The sequence below is a fragment of the Trichoplusia ni genome, chromosome 3 (genome assembly GCF_003590095.1).
Source record: "Trichoplusia ni isolate ovarian cell line Hi5 chromosome 3, tn1, whole genome shotgun sequence".
Classification (NCBI taxonomy): Eukaryota; Metazoa; Arthropoda; class Insecta; order Lepidoptera; family Noctuidae; genus Trichoplusia; species Trichoplusia ni.
The window spans coordinates 7,028,095-7,049,640 of NC_039480.1; the positions used below are offsets into that span (position 1 = coordinate 7,028,095).

General features: G+C 34.9%; 4 protein-coding genes across 5 annotated transcripts; 1 reads left to right on the plus strand and 3 right to left on the minus strand.

Moving 5' to 3' along the window:
• Positions 1-1,589: 1,589 nt before the first annotated feature.
• Positions 1,590-4,103, minus strand: LOC113491678 (mitochondrial inner membrane protease ATP23 homolog). Its single transcript, XM_026868770.1, has 5 exons — positions 3,643-4,103; positions 3,329-3,374; positions 3,175-3,256; positions 2,240-2,464; positions 1,590-1,917 (listed from the first exon to the last, which is right to left on the minus strand). Exons 1-5 carry the CDS (start codon positions 3,872-3,874, stop codon positions 1,723-1,725), a joined length of 780 nt encoding a protein of 259 aa, XP_026724571.1. The 5' UTR covers positions 3,875-4,103; the 3' UTR covers positions 1,590-1,722.
• Positions 4,104-4,920: 817 nt separating this feature from the next.
• Positions 4,921-6,652, minus strand: LOC113491679 (protein-lysine N-methyltransferase EEF2KMT-like). Of its 2 annotated transcripts, none has more exons than XM_026868771.1 (5): positions 6,415-6,652; positions 5,859-6,179; positions 5,486-5,756; positions 5,188-5,403; positions 4,921-5,034 (listed from the first exon to the last, which is right to left on the minus strand). In XM_026868771.1, exons 1-5 carry the CDS (start codon positions 6,499-6,501, stop codon positions 4,925-4,927), a joined length of 1,005 nt encoding a protein of 334 aa, XP_026724572.1. In that variant the 5' UTR covers positions 6,502-6,652; the 3' UTR covers positions 4,921-4,924. The 2 variants fall into 2 exon arrangements, with proteins under 2 accessions (XP_026724572.1, XP_026724573.1); XM_026868772.1 differs by having other exon boundaries at positions 5,486-5,744; positions 6,415-6,648.
• Positions 6,653-6,991: 339 nt separating this feature from the next.
• LOC113491681 (S1 RNA-binding domain-containing protein 1) lies at positions 6,992-12,738 on the plus strand. The gene is made up of 12 exons (XM_026868774.1): positions 6,992-7,542; positions 7,622-7,775; positions 8,741-8,970; positions 9,181-9,426; positions 9,855-10,089; positions 10,242-10,363; positions 10,437-10,584; positions 10,732-10,815; positions 10,894-11,036; positions 11,277-11,489; positions 11,787-12,043; positions 12,462-12,738. Exons 1-12 carry the CDS (start codon positions 7,151-7,153, stop codon positions 12,647-12,649), a joined length of 2,412 nt encoding a protein of 803 aa, XP_026724575.1. The 5' UTR covers positions 6,992-7,150; the 3' UTR covers positions 12,650-12,738.
• Positions 12,739-12,766: 28 nt separating this feature from the next.
• LOC113491682 lies at positions 12,767-21,526 on the minus strand. Its single transcript, XM_026868775.1, has 26 exons — positions 21,244-21,526; positions 20,739-20,958; positions 20,373-20,527; positions 19,963-20,082; positions 19,445-19,727; positions 19,284-19,365; positions 18,941-19,118; positions 18,687-18,793; positions 18,321-18,453; positions 18,042-18,205; positions 17,585-17,752; positions 17,180-17,246; positions 16,933-17,103; positions 16,666-16,854; positions 16,337-16,413; positions 16,000-16,270; positions 15,639-15,875; positions 15,307-15,480; positions 14,989-15,132; positions 14,458-14,573; positions 14,163-14,282; positions 13,943-14,075; positions 13,741-13,878; positions 13,481-13,596; positions 13,127-13,249; positions 12,767-12,886 (listed from the first exon to the last, which is right to left on the minus strand). The coding sequence occupies exons 1-26, from the start codon at positions 21,370-21,372 to the stop codon at positions 12,781-12,783; spliced, it is 3,921 nt and encodes a 1,306-aa protein (XP_026724576.1). The 5' UTR covers positions 21,373-21,526; the 3' UTR covers positions 12,767-12,780.
• Between the last annotated feature and the right edge of the window lie 20 nt (positions 21,527-21,546).

Here is a 21,546-nt window from a genome sequence, read left to right on the forward strand (position 1 = left end):
TTCGATCACAGGTTAAGCTATGCTTGACGCGGTTGGTCCGTAGATGGGTGACCATCTTTGTCATAACGAGTTCCTCCGTGTTTCGGAAGGCACGTAAAATTGTGGGTCCCGGCTGTTATTCCTACATCTTTGACAGTCGTTACAGGTAGTCAGAAGCTTGAAAAAGTCTGACAGCCAGTCTAACCAAGGGGTATCGTGTTGCCCAGGTAACTGGGTTGAGGAGGTCAGATAGGCAGTCGCTCCTTGTAAAACACTGGTACTTAGCTGAAACCGGTTGGACTGGTAGCCGACCCCAACATAGTTGGGAAAAGGCTAGGCCAATGAAATGATGACTAGGGTTAAAAATAACCAAGTGTACTAGGGTTCTGTAGCCCAAATGGACAAACTCTAAGTTCTTCTAATCTAATGTGTAATGATTTTTGCTATGCTCTGCTGACAACTTAAGATGGTTGCGCATAGCAAGTGTTAGTTGGCAAAATGACCGAGAACGAAATTTATTCTGGAAGAACTTATGCAAAAATAAAGCAGCCTGTAATTGTACTTACTAAAAAAATAACCTAGATTCTGAAGTTATAATACCATACCATGTTTAACTGATCTTTTAAGTAAACACTTAGCGAAAGGTAGCTTTGTTATTTTTTTAAATCTTTTTCAGATTGTATGCTGATCATCTAGTCATAGCAAATTATGATCTTAATTTATATTACCTACGACATTAACAAATCAATTTTTCCCATCAAGCGAAATATCATTAATAGATTTAGTTAAGCACAAATCAGTTTTTAGCACAAAATGCTTCTGATCAAAACATAATTTATAGTTTAAGACCTAAGCATTGTGTGATAAATTAATAATATTAAGCGTTACGTGATGTAAGTCATATAACACCAGTACCATGTGTAAATATTTTAGCTGTGGATGGCACCGTGTACTACCTAAGTGTTAGCACCAGCGAGAATGAAAAAAAAACATTTAATACCTATCTATGATTTAGCAGCGCAGTCTGACAATAAGCTTTGTATGCTTCAACGATAAATAGAAGCCAAGTTGCAGCTTGTATAAGCGTTAAATAGTCCTAGTTTATTAAAAAATATGCGATAACAGAAATAATCTTTATACACTCACATTTCAATACTTAAAAGCACTTAAGAAATTTAAAACAAAACATTTGAACGCGCATTGTGATTGACGTTTATTTTTTTATTGTTTTGACGATAACGGGAGTGCTCATCATAGATTCCTTATGCGTTGCAGATCGTATAGAGAAATTGACCTTGGTCATTTAAACTGGACAAAGACTGTTTTCAACACCAATTTAAAACAAAATACGTTTTTTTCTGCTGGTGCTAATAGGACGTGCATAGAAGTGGCATTCCGGTGTTCGGAACTTCATAACATAAATCTCCTACTCTTCATATCATAAAATTTGTGCCTTTCAATCAATTACTTGCCTAATTAAGACATAAGGTTATGCTTGTGATTCATATCTTTTATCTATACGAAACTGTGAAAGGCAGTATTAAAAACCTTACAAAATCATGGGCAATACATAATTATAAGTAAAGAAAATAATGAAATAAAAGACATTATTTTAAATCATTTCTAGTTGTTTTATTTAACAAATTTCCCTTACTGATTTGTAACGTAACAGTTGTACATAATATTTATAAGTATTTTACACTATCTACATAAATATTTTACACTACTCTGTGGACAATATTTTTATTCGTAACCATAGTATGCCGCCTCCTTGAATGCTTTCAGCATATCGTCGGAGTTTCTTCTAATTCGCCGACCTATGGGTTCTAGATCAACATAGCATTTCGGGAATACTTTTTCTATGATGTCAACTGCCTCTCTCTTCCCGATTTGTCTCACAGCCAGTACGGAGTACAGAGCTTTCGTTTTAACACAATCCTGAAATAAAAGATAAGTTAGAAATTAATTTCGATTGTTAATTTTGTATTTTACTACTATAATTTTCTTTCTTATAGTTTTTGATTTTATAAAAATGATAACATCTCTTAGTAACTTACACAGCACGATATGAACACCGGAATATGCCCGAAACTTTATATAATTGAATTATTTTTGATTAAATAAAATTCAAGCTAATAAAAATCAACCTAGTTTAATTTAGTTGGAATGACATAGTCTTCATTAGACTACGAGAATCGAATTCCAAGCAGGCGGAACCGATAGAACCGAACAATAGTAGGTTTTAAGACTTTTTTATTACCTGATGTGCCTTTTTAAAGTTAGTCCAAGAAGCATCACCCTGTGACCAGGCACTCGCGAACGAGCAGTGAGTGAGGTTTGCCGCCCTTATCTCAGTACACGCTAGATGTTCCATGTTTTTAAAGTCTAGCTGGTTGCGGCAGTAGTCAAACATATGAATCATTTCATGTGCGAGAACACCCTGTACCATTCCCTGTCGTGTGGAGACATTTTGACATACCACTATCTGAAAAATGGTGTAATAATTGTAAGCTTTTCATTTAAATGTTAAGGTTTGTGTTGAAACTACACTCCAATTATATAGGTAGGCAGTTAATAGATAAACAATTTTGGAGTATGCAACTAGAAACACAAGTCAATATGTGCAAATAAATATATGACTGAAAATATTTCATAAAAAGACACACCAACATTCCATATCTTCGCACAAATTCAGTAAAATAAAAATAAATGTAACATTTTTTTAAATTGGAAAATACTGACTTTCCTTTGACAAGAGTACTGTACTTTAGTTTACTGTCATTTATAAGAAAACACGCAAAAAATAATTATGTAATATGATTTATTGACAATAATACTATTGATGGCAACAATAGACTTTCATTATAGATATATTTAGCCAGAATCAACTGATACTGTCTCATTTCATGTCAAAGGTTATCCCTGCATTCTGTTCGATATATAGGAACATCATCAAACAATACATAACTATTGCATTGCAGGACAAAGGATACACACTATAATAATATATATCTATTTAAATACTCCTTGTACAAAACTTGTACAAATACTTGTGTTTTATGTCTAAGGCAGTCTCTAGCTCTACCTTCTTTTAATATTTTAACTAAATATTTAAATCAGATTAGCTAGGCTTAGCATACAGTGTAACAAAATACATACAAATCTTGATAGATTTTTGGTAAGTTTTTGACATACCTGGTTTAGTTCCGGGTCATATCCACCACTTACGGAGTAGTCACATACTTCACATGATATATGTCGCCGAATGTCAATTGGACTGGAATTATATGAAAGAGAATTAATTATTATATTACTAACATAATCAATAATGAAATTTAAAAAAACTTACCAACCAGAACTCTTCAAAGCTGCCATCATTAACTTGACTATTGAACCTGGAAAATAAATAAAGTTGTTTTTAATGTAAGTATATAAGTAGAAGGTTTTAGAATATTAATTCTGAATCTATGTTTTCTGTAATTAAATATACCGAGATAGAGGTTTTTATGATTGTTTCAAGTATATACTTGGTAATTAAGTTATAATAATTACACTTATCAGCAAACACAAACAAGGTATGACCCACAATAGGAATATAAAGTCACAAACAAGTGCATACCAACTGCTTTTTTTCTGTAATTATAATACTAGTGTACTACTTACTATTTTTCACACAATCAACGACATGTTGTTCACATTTAAACTTATCAATATTCTCCTTTCCTTCTTTACCAATCAGAATATTACTCCACTTCGCGGTAAAAGTGCCGCGCCTTTCAGGATACAAGTCGTAACCCCAAGCCTCGCCTTCCTTAGGTACGTTACTAGTTTTATTACTACTAGGATTGTCTGCAGCCGCAGTTTTAGGTTCAGTCGCAGGCTTTTCTTCAGACATTTTTGGATTAACTTTGGTTATAGGTTATGTTATGTTCTATGAGGTTTTAATATGAATGAAAAAGTGTTTTGTTTGTACTTCTATAATATCGAAACGTATAACCGACACTAAGCCTACAAATGTGTGTACTGCTATTGTATTATAAATATGTTCTTCATGTAATTACACAACAATCCCTTTATTTTCATCGTACAGAGATTTTGTAATTTTGACGTTGACAGCAGGAGATTTGACAGAAATCATTTAAATCATCTGATAAAATACTTAGAAGAGATACATTGTCTTTCAGCCTTTTAACAGTTTTTTTTTTATTTATCTTCATTAATCGTGGTATACGCTCTAAGCCGTGCTGGCGTTGTGGTTCTACGTGTGGATTTGTAAGCATACAGTGTGACCCAACGCTTCCGATCAGTAACAATCCGACTTATTTATATAGTTTAATGATGCTTAAATACCACTCGCAAATACAGAGGAAACCTGTATTTCATGAATGTATTTAAATTTTGAATGTTTCTTCCCCTTCCCAGGAAAATTATATTATATCTATTCGCATTCCATTTATTAACACGGCTTATAAAAAAATCGCCATAACCCATACGGCACACGGAGGTTACTGAAGATCGAGCTCAGCGGTGTGCCATTCCATTCATAGACCACTATTATAATACTAAAGAGGGTGCCATTCCCAAGGTGCTAATGTGGCCTATTTAATGAAACTAAATGCTGTAAAGACGTCCTTAACAGCATTTAACTTCAGGGAATTTCTTACTCTTCAAAGTAACTCCACAGAAAAATCAGTAGGTATTGTTGTAAGTAGCGAACCTTGCGGGTGAAACTTAGTTACATGCATACAAAAAACTAGTCCTTACTAGTAATATAAACGCGGAATTTTCTTCTTTAACACTCAAAAGGATGGACAAATTACGATGAAAAAGCGAAAATGCATTTTAAAAGCACTCCGATCCACTTTAGGAAATCTAAAGGAAGCATAATAGATTTTGAACAAGATTTTTAACTTTAATGAAGTAAAAATAAAATTATTCCACTGATTTATGTTGATTTTTCTATAATTTTTAATAAACATTTATTTATACAGTCATCCCATTCAATGTAACCACTTTTCTTTACTTCTACTCTTTCATACTGCAACTGGGCGTCATCTGGAAAAAAAATGAGTTTAAAAAAGTAGAATTTCCAGTTATTAATTAATAGAAAAGGATTTACAAGACTTCTATTTCTTATTTTAAAAGAGTGATAAAAAGGCGTTACATTCGATGATTAGCCAAATAAAAAAAAACTTTTATGTCGCTTACCTAGAGTCTTCAGAAAACTTGCAAAAGTTGCTTCATTTCTAATAACACTGGCAATATACACCACTAAATTGCTATTCCTTTTACAAAAAGTCTGAATAACATTGCACAGGGGTACCAGTATTGAAGGATCATAAACAATGTCAGCTCCAATTAAAATATCTGGAACAATATTATCAGGCAGATTGTCTACAGAATTCCAGTCTAATTTCATAATACCTGAAAAAGCAAAAAGGTCATTAAATTTACTTTATTAAAAATAAACTAATGTAATAAATATTATAAACCAGTAGATACATACTCAAACATTTGTTTTCAGATTTATAAGAAGTTACATCCTGAGTTTCTTCTTGTACAAAATCAGGAAAGTTAATTTTTACATTTTCACAAATTGTTTTCAGTACATCATCATGACAATCAGTAAACATCAGAGACTTGATATCACAGAGTTTTCCAATTGTTATACCTGTGAAACCCACACCTGACCCTAATTCTAGAACATTCTTCTCTGAGAATATTTCTTGTTTAGCTAATGCCCAGTCTGACAACATTAAGGCTGCCTGAAAAAAAAACTGATAGGTATAAAGTATACTGTATAGAGATAACAAGAAACCGAACTTTTTATTTCTCATAGAGGTGCTTTGGTTTGTGCTATATTACTTAAAAATAATTACCTCCCAAGTCTTTAATCCTGTTGTACCATTCACCACCATATTCCTTGTTTCTTTTATAGTTATTATATTATTTATATCATTTTCCACAAGATAATGCTGGTAACTAAACCCATCTTTATTGATTATATTCATAGCAGTACACAATTGAGCATAGAAGTCATCATGTACTTCTTGGTGTGGTTCTAGATGCTGGATTAACTTCTTGAGGAATAATCTAGAAAACTGTCCACTCAAAGGATATTTTTGTATTAATTTACTGTTGAATGTGGAATCCAAAAACTCCTTCTGCCAATCCCAATTCATTTCTTCTATGTCCTTTGGCTTAAATATAAAGAGAGAAGTTCAGTAGGACATCTTAGGGACGGGTAGGGTAGGGTAGATTTAATGTAGTACTTAAGTATAATAGGAATAATAATAAGTAAAATATTATAGGCAGTTAACAAAAAAATTGTGAGGAATTCTTCATTATAATAGTTCTGAATTAAGTGGTAAGTTAATATAAATTAAAATATTTTAAAGTGATTCACGTTTAAGTTACCTTAAATACCGATCTTACCTCGAGACAAAAGTTGTGATTTCTGCTATAAAAGTGATGAATAAGCCGCTTACATAGCAAGTTACTTTCTATTTCTTTAGTAGCCATTGTTAATAACAGTTTTAATTTTAATTTACGAATACAGGTGGTAAAGTAATCCCGTATCACATTTGAAATTGATTTGATTGATCAATCATGTCAACCACAGCTGATGCAAGTAAACAAATACTTTAACAGGCACAGGTTATAAAAAATCATACAAAGCTGAATGCTATCAATAAATGCATTAATGCAATTTATTTGTTATATTACTGCAAACTGCTAATAATATCAATATGTGGGTCATTCATATTGCTTTCATAAATAGTACACTAATAAATCATAATAACTTGCTCTGGTCAATAGTGGCGCTAGATATTAGTACTTTATTGTCGTTGACGTTGTTTGTTCGAATAATTTTATTATATTTCATTCGCTTCCCGTTCCCCCATGCATTACACTTGTCTTATAATACAGGTTAAGAATAGACAAGTGATTAAAAAACCATTCTTTGAATTAATATTTTTCATTCAAGGCGTTTAAAAGTTTAAAAAAAACTTTAACTTCATTTCTCTGACTTCTATATAGTTATCTGTGACTTCATTGAAAAGTTTTGAGTGGAGTAGATCGGCTGTCGTAGTGTCATCTCAAATCACCTGTTGTTTACGAATTTCATGAGAAGTTATTCCTGTAAATATTAAAAACAAATTTAGTGACTATGGAACCTGCTGTCGCGAAACTTAAAAAGCGTAAACTGGTCGAGTACAACGAGGATGACGACAATGAAACACACAAGAAAAAGCCAAAAACTGTTAAAGAAAAAGTCGTTAAGCTGGCAAAACCAAAATCAACGAGTTCTGGGAAAAGAACTAATGAAGTTAAAAAAGTAGCTAAAACTAAAACAACTAAGGTATCGGAAGAAGAAATACATGTCTATGATGATTGTGAAAGTGTTCCTAATATTTGGAATGAGACTGATATGCTCGCACAAGTGGAAAAGATACCACATAAATTAGCGGAAAATTTAATTAATTTACTCACAGAAGGATGCACTTTACCCTTTATTGCACGATACCGTAAGACTGCTGTGGATAATCTAATGCCTGACCGGTAAATAAATTATTAATACATTAGTTATTAGATGCTTGAGTATAATAACACACTATTGATTTTCTTTATTAACTTTCAGTCTCCAGGAATTATATGAATGCTATGAAAACATAGCACAGCTTAAGAAAAAAGTAAAAACTGTTATAGCAACTCTACGAAAATCGAAGAAGTTGACGCCGGACATTGAGAGGGGAATTTTAAATGCCCGTAATTTGTCTGAATTGGACTTAATAGTATGTTATAGTTTTTAAATTTAAATAATTCTAAGTCTTGTAACCAGGCCTTTTGCCAAAGCTAAGTCTTATAAGCAAAGCTTTCATAATTGTGCTTGTTGGCCCTTTGACTATGACACAGGAAGTAGAATCTTAAACATAAACCAGTAAAGATACTTATTAATTATAATTATCTTTTAGTACCTCATATTTACATAACAAACAATTTCATCAAGAAGAACTATACTATATTTCAATATTTCAGTAAATTGTTATAAAACCATATACTTAAGTAAACCAGTTAATGAAAAGACAGTGAATTCTCCATAGAAATGTATATATAAATTGCTTTAATCATCAATTTATTTGTACGTCTCTTTCACTAGGAGCCAGACCACAGATCAACAGTAGCGGGCTTTTTGCCTCTCCCAATATTCCTATCAAAAAGCCAAATCTACTTCCACAAAAATCCCTTCTTCCCCATTGTTTTTTTATCAATCTTGCCTTTATTATTTTTTTCTTGTCATCGGTTAAGCCAAGGTAAGGTTCAGCTTTGCAAGTTCAAAAAAAAGCACAATTCCAATAAATCCTGTATAATACAAGTTATCATGCCTCAAGCTCTGCTTTATACCAACCTTGTTGATACACGCTGATTAATTATTATGAGACCACTTGGCATGAATGACATGCTTCCAAAATAATGGTTTTTTCTCTAGCAAGGCTGGTTGTAATTATCCAGTCTTTACACAAATTTTGAGTAAATACATACAGCAAATACCTGATGAACCAATTAATTTAAAAAATAAGTGGCCCCAAACAGAGAATTATGGACGGAGCTAATATAAAAAAAGATCATCATAACATAAGTCCTATACAGAGAGACTAATTAAAGGAGTGTGAAGAGATCTTATCCTGTAGTAAAAAGAAAGAGAGATAAGGAAAAACTTCTGTACTGAATGTAATTAATTAAATTATTCTCATTCTAGTATGGTCCTCTAAAGTCCCATTCATTATCACTAGCTGAAAGGGCTCGGAATCTTGGACTAGAGCAGAATGCAGTCCAGGCTCTTAATGGGGGATACATCAACCTACAAATGCTTTGTGATAGCAACAATGATGAACTGGCAACAGTAGAGAAAGTGGAATCTCATGTCACACACATAGTAGCTGATATAATATACAAGGATACAAGGGTCTTGGAGCAAATGAGGAGCTTGTAAGTGTCATTCTATTTAATGTTTCTAATTAGTCATTTGATCTGGGTTACTGGAACTTTGTCGCTTCGACATAGTTCTGACTGATAATTGATATGCCCGTTTATAGTGAAATGGCGAGAAAATAACTATTTTATTTAAATATTTCTTAGTGTTACTTGTTTTTGCACTCCATGCATTATGCAAATCAGCCTTCATTAAAATATTTTCAGGAAAGAAGAAACCAGATTCACCATACAAAGCAGTAGAACAAAAAGTTCAACAAAAGACAAAGAAGACGATAAGAAGAAAATTGACAATAAATCTGACCCAGAAAATTACAAATTGTACTTTGACTGGAAATGTCCGAGTCATTTCGTGAAGCCACATCAGACGTTAGCATTGAATAGAGGGGAAGATGAAAAAATACTATCTGTTAAAGTGGTTGTTCCAGACTGGTTTTATAACCAACTAGAAAAGTATGAAACAATTCGAACTTCTTTTTCTAAACTCATTTGGTTGATGGATTTCTTCTCTTGTATTCTTTCGGGAAGCGGGTATACTTACACCGCAACAGTATATGATCCATTTCAGACTGAATCTCATAATTTTGACTGCATGTATAGCCGAGGGTTTAGGTCACCACGCCAAAGCCACTGTGTGCGACATGTCGCCGGTTCTATCCCCGCGTAAGACAAACTTGTGTGATTCACGAATGCTTGTCTTAAGTCTGGGTGTACTTGTGATTTGAATATTTGTGAAATCTCCGGAATGCAAGTATTAAGTGGCGTGGTGCGTGAGTAGTTTAAAAAAAAAACAATCTCATCCTGACCAATGTGATTTTTACTTTTTAAGAAATCTCAAAACTAGTAAACAAACCTATCTTCATTTAACTATTTCTTTTAAGGTTTTGTCTCTCTTTATGGAAAAGTAGTTTTTGGGTAAGAAAAGGCCTGGGTGACGCTTACAATCGACTCATCAAACCATGGCTTTCGAGACATGTTCGGTCGGATCTGACAGCAGCCGCTCAAAAGGAAGCAGTAAAAACATTTACTACAAATCTCGAAAAGTATTTGCTAACTGAGCCTATCAAAAATAGGACGATAATGGGCTTAGATCCTGGTTTTAGAGCAGGATGCAAGGTAACTATAGACCGGTGTCAGTATCATGGGACTTTAAAGAAAGACTGTTTTAGGCTTTGGAAGTGAGACAACATAATACACTGTCAGTCTCACTTAATAGCTGGTTATCCCATATCAGATTATACAAATTTCATCCTCTTATTCAATCTTAGGTTGGTATAATAAACTCAAATGGAGAAAAATTAGAAGCGTGCACTATTCATCCAGACTTACGACTCAATAAACAGTATGATCCTGCTGCCCAACAATTGAAAGCCTTAATTAAGGAACACAGGTAATATTTTACTACTTTTTGCCTATCAATCTGGAAAGGGAAAAAATAATGGCATAGACATTACATTTTGCAGCGTGGAATTGATCGGTCTTGGGAACGGTACGGCTTGTCGCGAAACGGAGTTATGGCTGAAAAAGAATAATATATGTGAGGGTATACCGATCATTATGGTACCAGAACAAGGCGCTTCTATCTATTCTATAAGCAAGGAGGCACAAAAGGTATGATAAAACAATTAAAAGCTATTTTGTTAAATCTAGTCTAAGGATTGCCCGATACGCTTTCAGATCTCATATGGAAGCTATGCTAGACTCACGGCAGGATAAGGTATTTATTTTTATGTAATATAATGTTTTCCTTTGTTTTAGGAACACCCAAATATGGACCCGAATTTGATATCAGCTTTATCAATCGCCCGAAGAGTACTTGATCCACTAGGAGAGCTGATAAAAGTAAGTAAAGCATTTTTCTTGGTAGATACCTGCATGTAAATGTCGTGTTTTTCCCTATTTGATACATTTTGTTTTTAGGTAGAACCAAAAAATTTAGGCGTTGGCATGTATCAGCATGATATACCTGCAAAAATGCTCGAGTCTGCCTTAGATTGTGCTGTCGAGAAAGTTGTCAGCTTAGTCGGTGTTGATATAAACACTGCGTCCCAAGCAATGTTAAGGTATTTACCAGTTGACACGTTACTTTGCTTAGGATATTGTATCGCTCGTAACTCCGTGAATAACGCTTATATTTAGAGAATTTCTAAACAATTAGCCGTGGTTTTGTATTTTGTTGTTGTAGATATTTACGTTACTGTAGTTTATTATTATCAAAGCCAATGTCTCAACTGAAATGAAACTTGTCTCAATTGTAACAAACAATACGAATAGCCAATTCTCAGTGTATGTTTATTTTTCAGGCGCATTTCAGGTTTGAATGACGGTAGAGCGAAAAAGATAATTCAGTATCGTCAAGAACACAGTGGTTTTGAAACAAGAGCGGAAATATTAAAAGTTCCTGGTATAGGGAAGGTTACATTTCAGCAATGTGCTGGGTTTTTGACTGTTTTGGGAAGCCCAGAGCCACTCGACACTACAATTATACATCCTGAAAGTTACAAGATTGCCAAGTTGTAAGTTTTATTAATATAGATTTAAAATTTAGCGTCATATGAGGAATGTTTAGTTTTTAGACAAATAGTATAAGATTTTTCCCAATTTTTTTTGGTATAATCATTCTGGCCTCTTTCTTTTTACCCGGAGAACTTTCTCCACCTTACGAGTATGTGGAGACTTACCGCTAAAACCACCAGATTACTTCATCCTTTCCCTATACCTGGGAACATTTAGGAACATGAAATACATCAGTACATCGAATTTGATATCTAATCTAACGTGAGTAAGTTTCATAATACCTTGTCTTTTTGCAGATTTGCAAAGAAAATTAGCGTCAACATAAAGAACCTAACTACACCCCACTTCGCACAATCAATAGAGAGTAAATTAGCAACAATAGACTTAGTAGAAACTAGTCAAGAATTGGATACCGATGTCGGTACTTTAGAGTTAATAATAAATGCTTTCAAACAAAAGAAATATGATGACAATGTGATCTCATTCTGTAAACCTGTTTACTCCGTCGCCGTGCAAAATATAGATCAACTGAAGGATGGCATGGCATTGACAGGTACGTAAGAAAAGCCTTATGTTCGGTGACTCAATAAAAAATAGTTGATTATTCGTCCAATCACGTTGATTATGGGCGAGAGTGACTAGGCGAGTTGACTATAGGCGAGTTAACATCACTTAACCGACGATTAGCTTTATTTGGATCCTTTGATTTGTCCTTGAGGGATTTTAAGAAACTTTTTTGAAACTGAGCTCAGCTATTGACGAAGATGGCTAAAAAATTGTCTTATCAACTTTATATAGATAAATAAGCCCTCCTACTATTTATTTTTTGATATTTCTGATTTATATTTTACGGATTGGAGGGCTCCTTTTCCAACCTGTAAGATTAATTTGCTAGTCTCAATTTAAGTTAAAGGTTAGGACGTCCATACACAGCATTCTTCTTATAAGTCTATCTTGATATCTGTTTTCAGGTGTCGTTCGCAACGTAGTACCTTTCGGTTGTTTCGTCGACTGCGGGGTAGGAGACAACGGCCTTATCCATAGAAGTAATCTCGGAGGTCATCAGACCCCAAAGTTAGGTGACAGAGTTGCTGTCACCGTGATAGGAGACCCCAAGCCAAAAAAAATCCAATTACGATTGGACAACATTCTAGACTGATTAAGGACATTAAGGTACAATTTACTTGATTATTGTGATATAGACTAAGTAATAATTGTTGAATGATGATTAAATAAGGAAAAGAATAACTAAAACGTTTTTATTAACTAAAAATAATAACAAATATTAAGCTACTCAGCTTCGAGTATCGCAGTTGGATCGGAATGTTTAGCATTGAGGCCGTAAGTATGGAAAACAGCCTTGTTCACAAGGGCGTCGCAAATGCCAGAGGTGACCCTGAAAATGTACTCAAAATATCAGTTTGGACAAAATTGATCTTTATGTTGAACAAAATAGAGATCACTTTTAAATGTAATTAGTTGCAGTAGGTACTTTGAGTACACTACAAACGCGAAAAATAACACTTATTCTTTAGTCAATAGGGTCCAAAATTCGTAGAACGGTTTCTTTGTTTATGGCGACTGCATAAATGAATTATTTCACATATTATATAAGAATTGACAATTCATATTGTACCTTCGGCTTAGTCGTTGTTTCGTGTCACGGTTGACAACTTTCATGAGCTGCCTGAAGGTAGGTATTTCTTCCTTAGAGTAAAACTCTATTTGATTACGGAACATTTTGCTGTGCATTGCGTCCCTAAAATTTTATTGAGATAAATTAACGTACGATCACAGCTGTACCTATCATACAAAATATCTTCGCTGGATGGGTCTATGCACTATTATTTTTTGGTAAGCCAGGGTAATTCTTATTAAATTTAAATAAAAGAAATAAAAATGAGTATAAAAATGAAAAATTATCTCAAAAAGGAGATTAATTGTATTTTTTATGTTATTATTTAAGATGTGTTTTATAACTACTTCATACCATAAAATTCCATCTATAATTCTAATCATATCCGAAATTGTCATGTTATTCCCTGTCGGGGATCGTTCCGTATCGTATTCTGTGAATTCTGATGATAACAAGTCATATGGTGGAGGCTGAAAGAGAAAAATTCAATGTTACAGGAGATCCTTTTAGATATCTTAGTGGTTCAACATTTTTAATTTGTAATATATAATAAACCAATAATGCAAACTTGTGATTAGACTAAAAAGATTCAAACAAATAATGATGATATTTACCTGTTCCCACATCTGTCTCAGAAGCATCCTTGGGTAGCCGTCACGTTGTCCCTTCGATGATACCGAGACCGTCATTGCTAAATAAGTCGGATGAGGTTTTTCCATTTCTTCGACATAAGGAGGTTCGTCGTTGATGTCCTGCAAAAATAAACATTAATATCACATGCATAAGGTCCAGTTTAAACTGACTTTAGTTACTGACCGGATGGAACATTCCTTCTTCTGTTATAACGAATTCTTGGTTGCACTTCTCAATCTTATTTCGCCTTAGCAATTCGTTGTGTTGAAATTGTTTTCGGTGGGTCAAATCCAAAATTTCGCAAGCTACTGTTGTCCTGGAATCGTTTGATTCTCATTTATTAAAAAAGCTCCCGTATAAGGTCATGTAAAAGGTTAGTAGATAAAAAAAATCATTAACTTACGTGAAAGTAGCAGGTTCTTGCAGTGAGTAAACAGTCATTGTTATCCATTCTGCGCTTTTTGGTTGAATCACCCCCCAACAAGGAGTCATGACTATATTAAGTATGTTTGCTATTCTTTCCCTGAATAAAATTATAAGGAAAAGCGTAAAAATAAAAAAAGAATGGGTACACCCAATTTATTTTACAGGCACAATGATTTAAATATGTTAATGGGGATTTCAATTACATGATATAAAATAGTTCCAATATTTTTATCATATTCTACCAAAACGTTGTTGAATTATAACCAACTTACGGCAACCAAATAAATCTCAATACGTGTTCGGTGTCGTTGCAAATACTTATTAAGTCTCTTGATAACGAATGGGTTGGCATTATTGGAACAGTGACGTGCTCCTTTGATAAATAGACCTGTATAATAAGAATAATGACGATGTTGGGTTGACTAAAGAGGATTGAAGTATTCTATAAACCTAGGTTTGCTGACGACTCCACAGTACATGTCAACGTCGAGGGTAATAGACTAGAAGATGGGCCAGTAAGATAAAGACGTTGGTTGGCAGCCCCTTTCATGAATGTCTTATCCAGAATTGCATACATTCAGCAGAGCAGAGCAGAGAGAGATGGGGACACATCGTGAGGTGAGCTACATCTGCCAGACATGACAACAAATTAAATCTTGTCCACGACAACTTCATCAATAATGCTACAACTGATATTATGATATTGATGAGCGTTTGTGACATAAATAATCTCTATAAAATACTCAATTTTCAGTAACAGGTTATAGTCTTGTTTCAACAATCTTAGAAAATAATTGTCATACCACATCTGTCCTGAAGGCTTCTCGAATGACCCTCTCGACGTATAACGGCATATCGAGCCTATTTTCTATACAGTTAGGTAGACCGCCTTGACCCTTGATTAAGAGCTTCACTGTGTCATACCCATAGGACGAGTAGAACGTAACCTGGGTTAATTTAAAATAACGATAAATATAAGAAGTAAGCTCAAAATATTACATTGCATGCCATAAAGAATAGTTGCAAAGATTTTGCTCTTATAAGACTAATTCGACATACCAGAATATCTGAATTTTCGGAAATTGATTTAAAATTATATTTACTGTTTGTCCCTGATTTACCTCGTAATCAATCATTTCCGTTGGCATAAACGCAAATGGAATGGCCAGCTTGCCTAGCGGCGGTACTTCCGCAAAGAAGAGCAGACAACGTATGACAGAGTCAGGAGTTATGGTGTTGCCTCGTAGCAAGCGCCATGTTGTGAATACGTCCGTAGGATTGTATAGCCAGACGATCTGAAACTTACTAGACCTTAGAATATACTAGTAACTAAAGCCTACTACTTTCTCATTTTTAACGCCTTACTGGGATAAAAATGATGTGTTTTGACCAGTTTGACCGTTCTGACTAGATTAAGAAGACAAGAGCATTATCATGTAAGAAAAATGCTTACCCTTATAACGGGATCCAGATTATTAATAGGAACCCTTCCGCAGTCTAATACAGACAAATATTCAGTATTGGCTGGGCGACGCAATGGCGTCAATAAACCTCTAGTGTTTAAAAAAGTATGGATCATTATGTAAATATATATCATTCTTTGGTTCGGCATTGTCATGACATAGCATAGTGTGTTAACTCCTTCATCAGAGTAAAGGAACCTAAAGAACAGGAGGTTTGGGTTTTCTGGCTGCAAGAGAAAAAAAACTTCATAATAACTTTCGAGAGGATGATTCATACCTAAATGAAACCATTTCTGCTTTTAAACAGAGAGTTTTGACCTTAGTAAAAACGTAAAAGATTAAACATTTTACCGAAACGATCCCACTTAGAGGATATAGTTCAACCAAAGGCCGATGAACACAAGTATGTCTCATTTCGTACAATGAAGTTCCAACTTTGACTTCCACCATTTCACAATCGCAGATCTTTTCCCTTCGGAGGTTCCACGGCACCGTCGCCTGGTACACACAGCCCATCACGAATATGAGATCGACAAAACCAGTTCGCACGCACAAGTCAGGAGCGAAGAGAGTCACGCTAAGGGGATTGTTCGGCCGACAGTCCACAAAGGCCTTGTTTAATCTGGAATTCGGTTATTTTATTAACTTTTAGCCTAGGATAGAGAAAACTGTTAGAAATGCTACGTACTCTTCCACATTGACAATGTTCCAGACGCAGTGGTTGCTTAAAATGACTGGGCTTTTTACTGATATAGTCCGCTTCACCTGAAAATGCAGAACTGATGAAGCATTGATCCTTACCCTGTTTTAACGTTTTACTACCTACTAGATAACATCCTGATAACGTACAGTTTAGCTTGTGGTTGGGCTTTTTGCCCATTGGCCGTTGGCGTTTGGCCGTTGTGCATAAATCAGTCTATCAATACGAATTATTCTTTAGAATTTCAATATTTGCTAATAGATGTATAAATAGCACTCATCGGCATTTAAACAGAGAAGTAGAGAGGTATTACTAACCTTGATCGTAGGATATATACCGTCATACCATATGATACAGATGGTCTTGTTAATGGGCTGAATCTCCTGAATTTCATCGAATTCTGTCCGAAACAGCACCGTGTACTTGATGTAGACCTGTCGTGACCCAGCTCCATCAGGAGTAACCGTCATTCTTACTTCGCAGTGATTTGATGGTTTCAGGCTGTTCTACAAGTAGTGTGAAGATTTTTAGAATACATATATTATCTTCAGCAGTTCGTATTACATAATACATATTTTACTTACAACAGAAGAATCAATGTCGAGCCGATCGCCGCTATGGTCATCGCCCATGCCACTTATAATATGGTACAACTTAGATGTGAAGAAACACGATCCATAGTTATACAGAGTTATAGGAAACGTGAGACTTTCACCGACAACGATATCGTGAAGATTATTCAGTTTGGGCAAGACCTAAAACATCAGATGATAAAAGATGTCTGAGATCTTATTAGGAGCCTATTATATTACCAGTCGTGACGAAACTTACTCTCAAGTCAGGAAGTTCGGAAAAGCCTGATATAGCTATGTACACTTCTGTTGGTTCTCCAACGGCTCTGTAAGGTTTTAGTTAGTAATAAGAGATTATTTAGTCAACATTCTATGGTCATCCAAGAGAAGTTTAAAACATACTAAATTATTATTGAAAAGACATATCGGTTTGACTTAAGAAAAGACAAAGTAAAGTTGCTAATGTAATGGTTTCTTTTGTGAGCATGATTTGTACTTAAAATATGCAAGATATAACCTGAGTCGCCAGTCAAACCCGTTCGAATCAAGCGTCCGTTATGGTTAAGGACTCCAATTAGGTCCGAAACGAGTCTATCCCGTTTAATACACTTGAGTAAACCTTTACATTTTTACATATAATCTTAATTAGATGGCAAAAATTCACCTGCCGTTAATAAGGCACACACAGGATAATGTTATTGTGGTCTCGTAGACTTTATTATGTATTTTAGGAAAGAACCACCAATGATAATGGACGATCTCTTTAGGTGCTATCACTATAGATCCACAGGCGTCTGCACCCAGCCAGTCAGCGCTGCTTAAAACTCGTATACTGAAACAAGATTTTAAACGAAAATAGCTCTTAATAACATATCTATACTCTCTACGCGTATATCAGTGTTTGTCTGAAGCTGATGTCATTATGGATTGGACTCCAGACCGAATTGTGATGTGTTTGCATTTTATGTTCCTTATTAGTGTAAGTGGTTTTTGCCGTACGCTTTATTTTTTGTAGGTATATACGACTGAGAACGGTTATGCCTCAGTATGGATATCTACTCAACTTCAAAGAGTTTATTTAAATATCTTAAATTCAGGTAAGTATCTGAATATCACTGAACTGTATCTCCATCCTAGTGAGGTTGTGGAGGTAGGAAGTACAGTAGTTGGTGCATCCTGTGATGGTTGGCGGGAACTCCAACATCGCATGCGTGGCCGGGTGATAGCCATGGGACATCACCTCTATTTGACTCATCTCGGCGTTCCCAGTGAAGCTTATGCACGCCTGAAGACATATTTTTGAGTATTTCAGTAAATAGGGCTGGACTTGCAACTTAAACCAACAAAGTTTGTATATTTTTTGAAGGTACATATGTAAGCGGGGAAAAAAATGGACTAACTTTTTGTACTTTATTTATTATAAGGTCCCAAGCTTCGCAGTAATCTCCAAAACATTTCGGTTCCAAAGCTACTGAAATGATCTGCCATCCGCGGCCTTGTACGATGCCGCATACAGGCATCACAACAAAATTCCTGTAAATCTCAAAGAAAAACAATACGTTATGCCAATATGAAATAAGACAAGTAGAGAGAACTGGCCTAACATTGCCGTAGTAGCCATGGAAAGCAGTGTTGCCAAACTAATTTATTAGCATTTACTTTTCTGTGCCATGGTACCAATACCACACCCATTACAGCACAAGCAGAAATCACTTAACAATCAGGCTTATTAAAATTTTGATGGAGATTTGAAGAGAGAAACTTACGTTCCGTACGGAGGATCAAACTTGAAATGCATAGGGATTTCAAATTTGTTTGATAACATGAAGTTTGCGAACGTTGTCCTTGTAGGCACCGTTGGTGGCAATATAACCTGTATGATGATAAATTTAAATACGGATTCTTGACTGAAGTAGGCTCACGATAGTTTTTTTTAACTCGTGAAAAGTCCTATTTTGTTATCAGTTAAGGTAAGTATGGTCATAAACCATAAAGATTTAGTTTCTTGCTATGACGTTACCTCGATTGGAGCATCCCATTCAGTCATCCACTCAGTGCAAGGCGTCCACGTGTTGCCGGTACACGGTATGCGGAACCAAGTGTGCTTCAACTTGAAATCACTACCGCCCTCCTCATATTTCTTGCGCTGATAATCACCACACATCAAGTAACCGTACACTTCATTTTCAATCTTTGGCCTAAGTCAACAAACATCACATGGGTGAATTCTCGTGAGCTGATGTTGCTCAGTTATTCGGTGGTCTGAGCGCCTATCGTCACGTCTCAAAGTCCGTGTTGCTTTCACGCTTCCAAAACCATTATAATATTACTTTCAGACGTGGTGGTAGACTCTCAGGTCTTACCTGAATCGAACAGTAAACAGTCTCGACTCATTTGGAGGTATCACTGAAGCTATAGGATCCACTAGAAATATATTATCGGGATCTGTAAATATTATTTAGGTTTTAGAAAATTCCCGGTTAGAATTTGGATAAATATTGTTCGAAGAGTAGTGAATTCGAACCTGGCATCCATTGTATGTAGCCCTCTTCTTGTTCGTGATTAGTAACACATAATGTTTGAGACACGTTTCTGGTGACATCAGTAATACTGCCCATGCCAAAGTCAAGGTATCTTTCAAACACCGACGCTGGCGGAATATAGTTCAAACGATTGAGGCTATTCTCCATTAAATGTACATAACGAGATTTTCGTTTCCAATTCTTCTCGAAATCATGTTCATGAATATTGAATAATGGATTTCCTGGTAGTATAATCGTGCCAAACACATTCAGGAACAGAGGGTCCTGGAATTACCCGTAATAACTACACCGTCAATACAATAATAGGTGCAAATTGAGGCCTTACAATAGACGAGGAAATTGCAACGTTTTATTCTACGACTACTAACACAACAAGGTTGCATAAATCGTCTAATAGCAGGTAGGTCCCTACCTACTGCTGAGACTTTGGTAATATCTATATGTATTTCTTAAGGTAAGGTACAAATATTTATTTTTATAAGATTGATAGGGTGCTTACCTGATTAAGGACTAAGCAAACTAGTTCCGCAGTATATACGCCAAGAGCAACACCCGTGAAAATTACTGTGGTGGTGATTGTCTCAAATGCTCTGATAAGGCCGCAGTTACCTGTCGAAATCTAAAGCCAGCGGTATGCAGAACAAACGTTTAAAATTGAAAATATTTTACATAGATCTATGTCAGAAGGTATGCAGTACCTAAGCCGTGAACAAACTCGGGAGACGTTCTAGGGTAGTCTAGGTTTAATCAGTAATATTCTGACACTTTCTCTCCCAAGAGTCTCCCTGTCCGTGGGGCCTATATCCTTTTGGTCCTATCGTCCTATTTACAATAATGAATAGACTTCGCCTAAAATGTCAAATCCACATCTTCCTCTAGTCCTAAATAATAAAATATAGGCAATATTACCTGAAAGTACCCTTGGCCAGAAAATGGTATATACCACTGGTATGTTGTATCGACAGAAGATTTGTTCACAATATTTATTACTTCTTTCCTTTGTTCTGTTACGTTTTTGCATATACGAAAAATTAATTTTCTTTTATCTAAAGATACTCGGGGCCCTGGTGTTAAAAGGATAATTTGTCGGGTTAAATTCAAAACCATTACTGATGGGATAATTTTTCGCTCTAATCACGCCACAGAAGGGTTTCTCAGTCTCAGTAGGTAACTACGTCGTCAACAGTAAATTAAGTAAGATAAATGAGGATAGAATTAATTAAATATACACATAAACAGTCTATAAGTGTATATTTTCCTTAAATAAATGCTTACCATAGCATTTTCCAGTTACAGTGAGTCTGTAAGTATTGCCACCGGTGTCATCAATAATATAATATTCAGTGAACGACTGACCAACTATGTTAGGTTTAAAAACGATTCTAATTGTGACGACATCACCCGGTTTCACATAGGTTTCGTTGATCGACAAGGTAAACACACGGTCTACACTGTTAAGTATATAAATATTTGACACCCTATATGTGAGACTTTTCTGAAATGCAGGAATGGAAAATTATGATAATATTAAGCTATATAACTAAAGGGGAAAGTAACTTGAGTTATTTATATAAATCATTCTAAACAGTTACATTGGGTGTCCCTAAAAATAATTTAGGTCATGCAGTTTATTTTCTGGCTAGACATTCTGAAAATAGACCTTTTGTCCCAAATAGTTACTCTGTAGTCAGTTCTGAGCTATTATTATCAAGAATCGATATTGTTAAAAGTTGGATAGTAGAGTTTTAAGATGCGTCTTTAAGTTGTGGGCCAGCCTTACCTCAGATGTGTTTTCAACTGAAACAAACTTTTCATTAGCTGTGTCTACAGGAACACCCCCAAAATCTACTAATTTGACTAGGGAAATACTTTCCTCTGAAACGTTTTCTATAATTTGATTGCATTGCATTTCTGCTGAATATTAGAAATAGTCAATTAATTAAATTAAGGGTTCAGCGAATGACTTCGTTGTGATTCCTAGTCAAATAATAAAGTATAATCCTTCTATAATCATATTTATATTCAACAGGAATGACAGTAGATAATGACGGATACAATTTATTTTTTAATATAATATTAACCA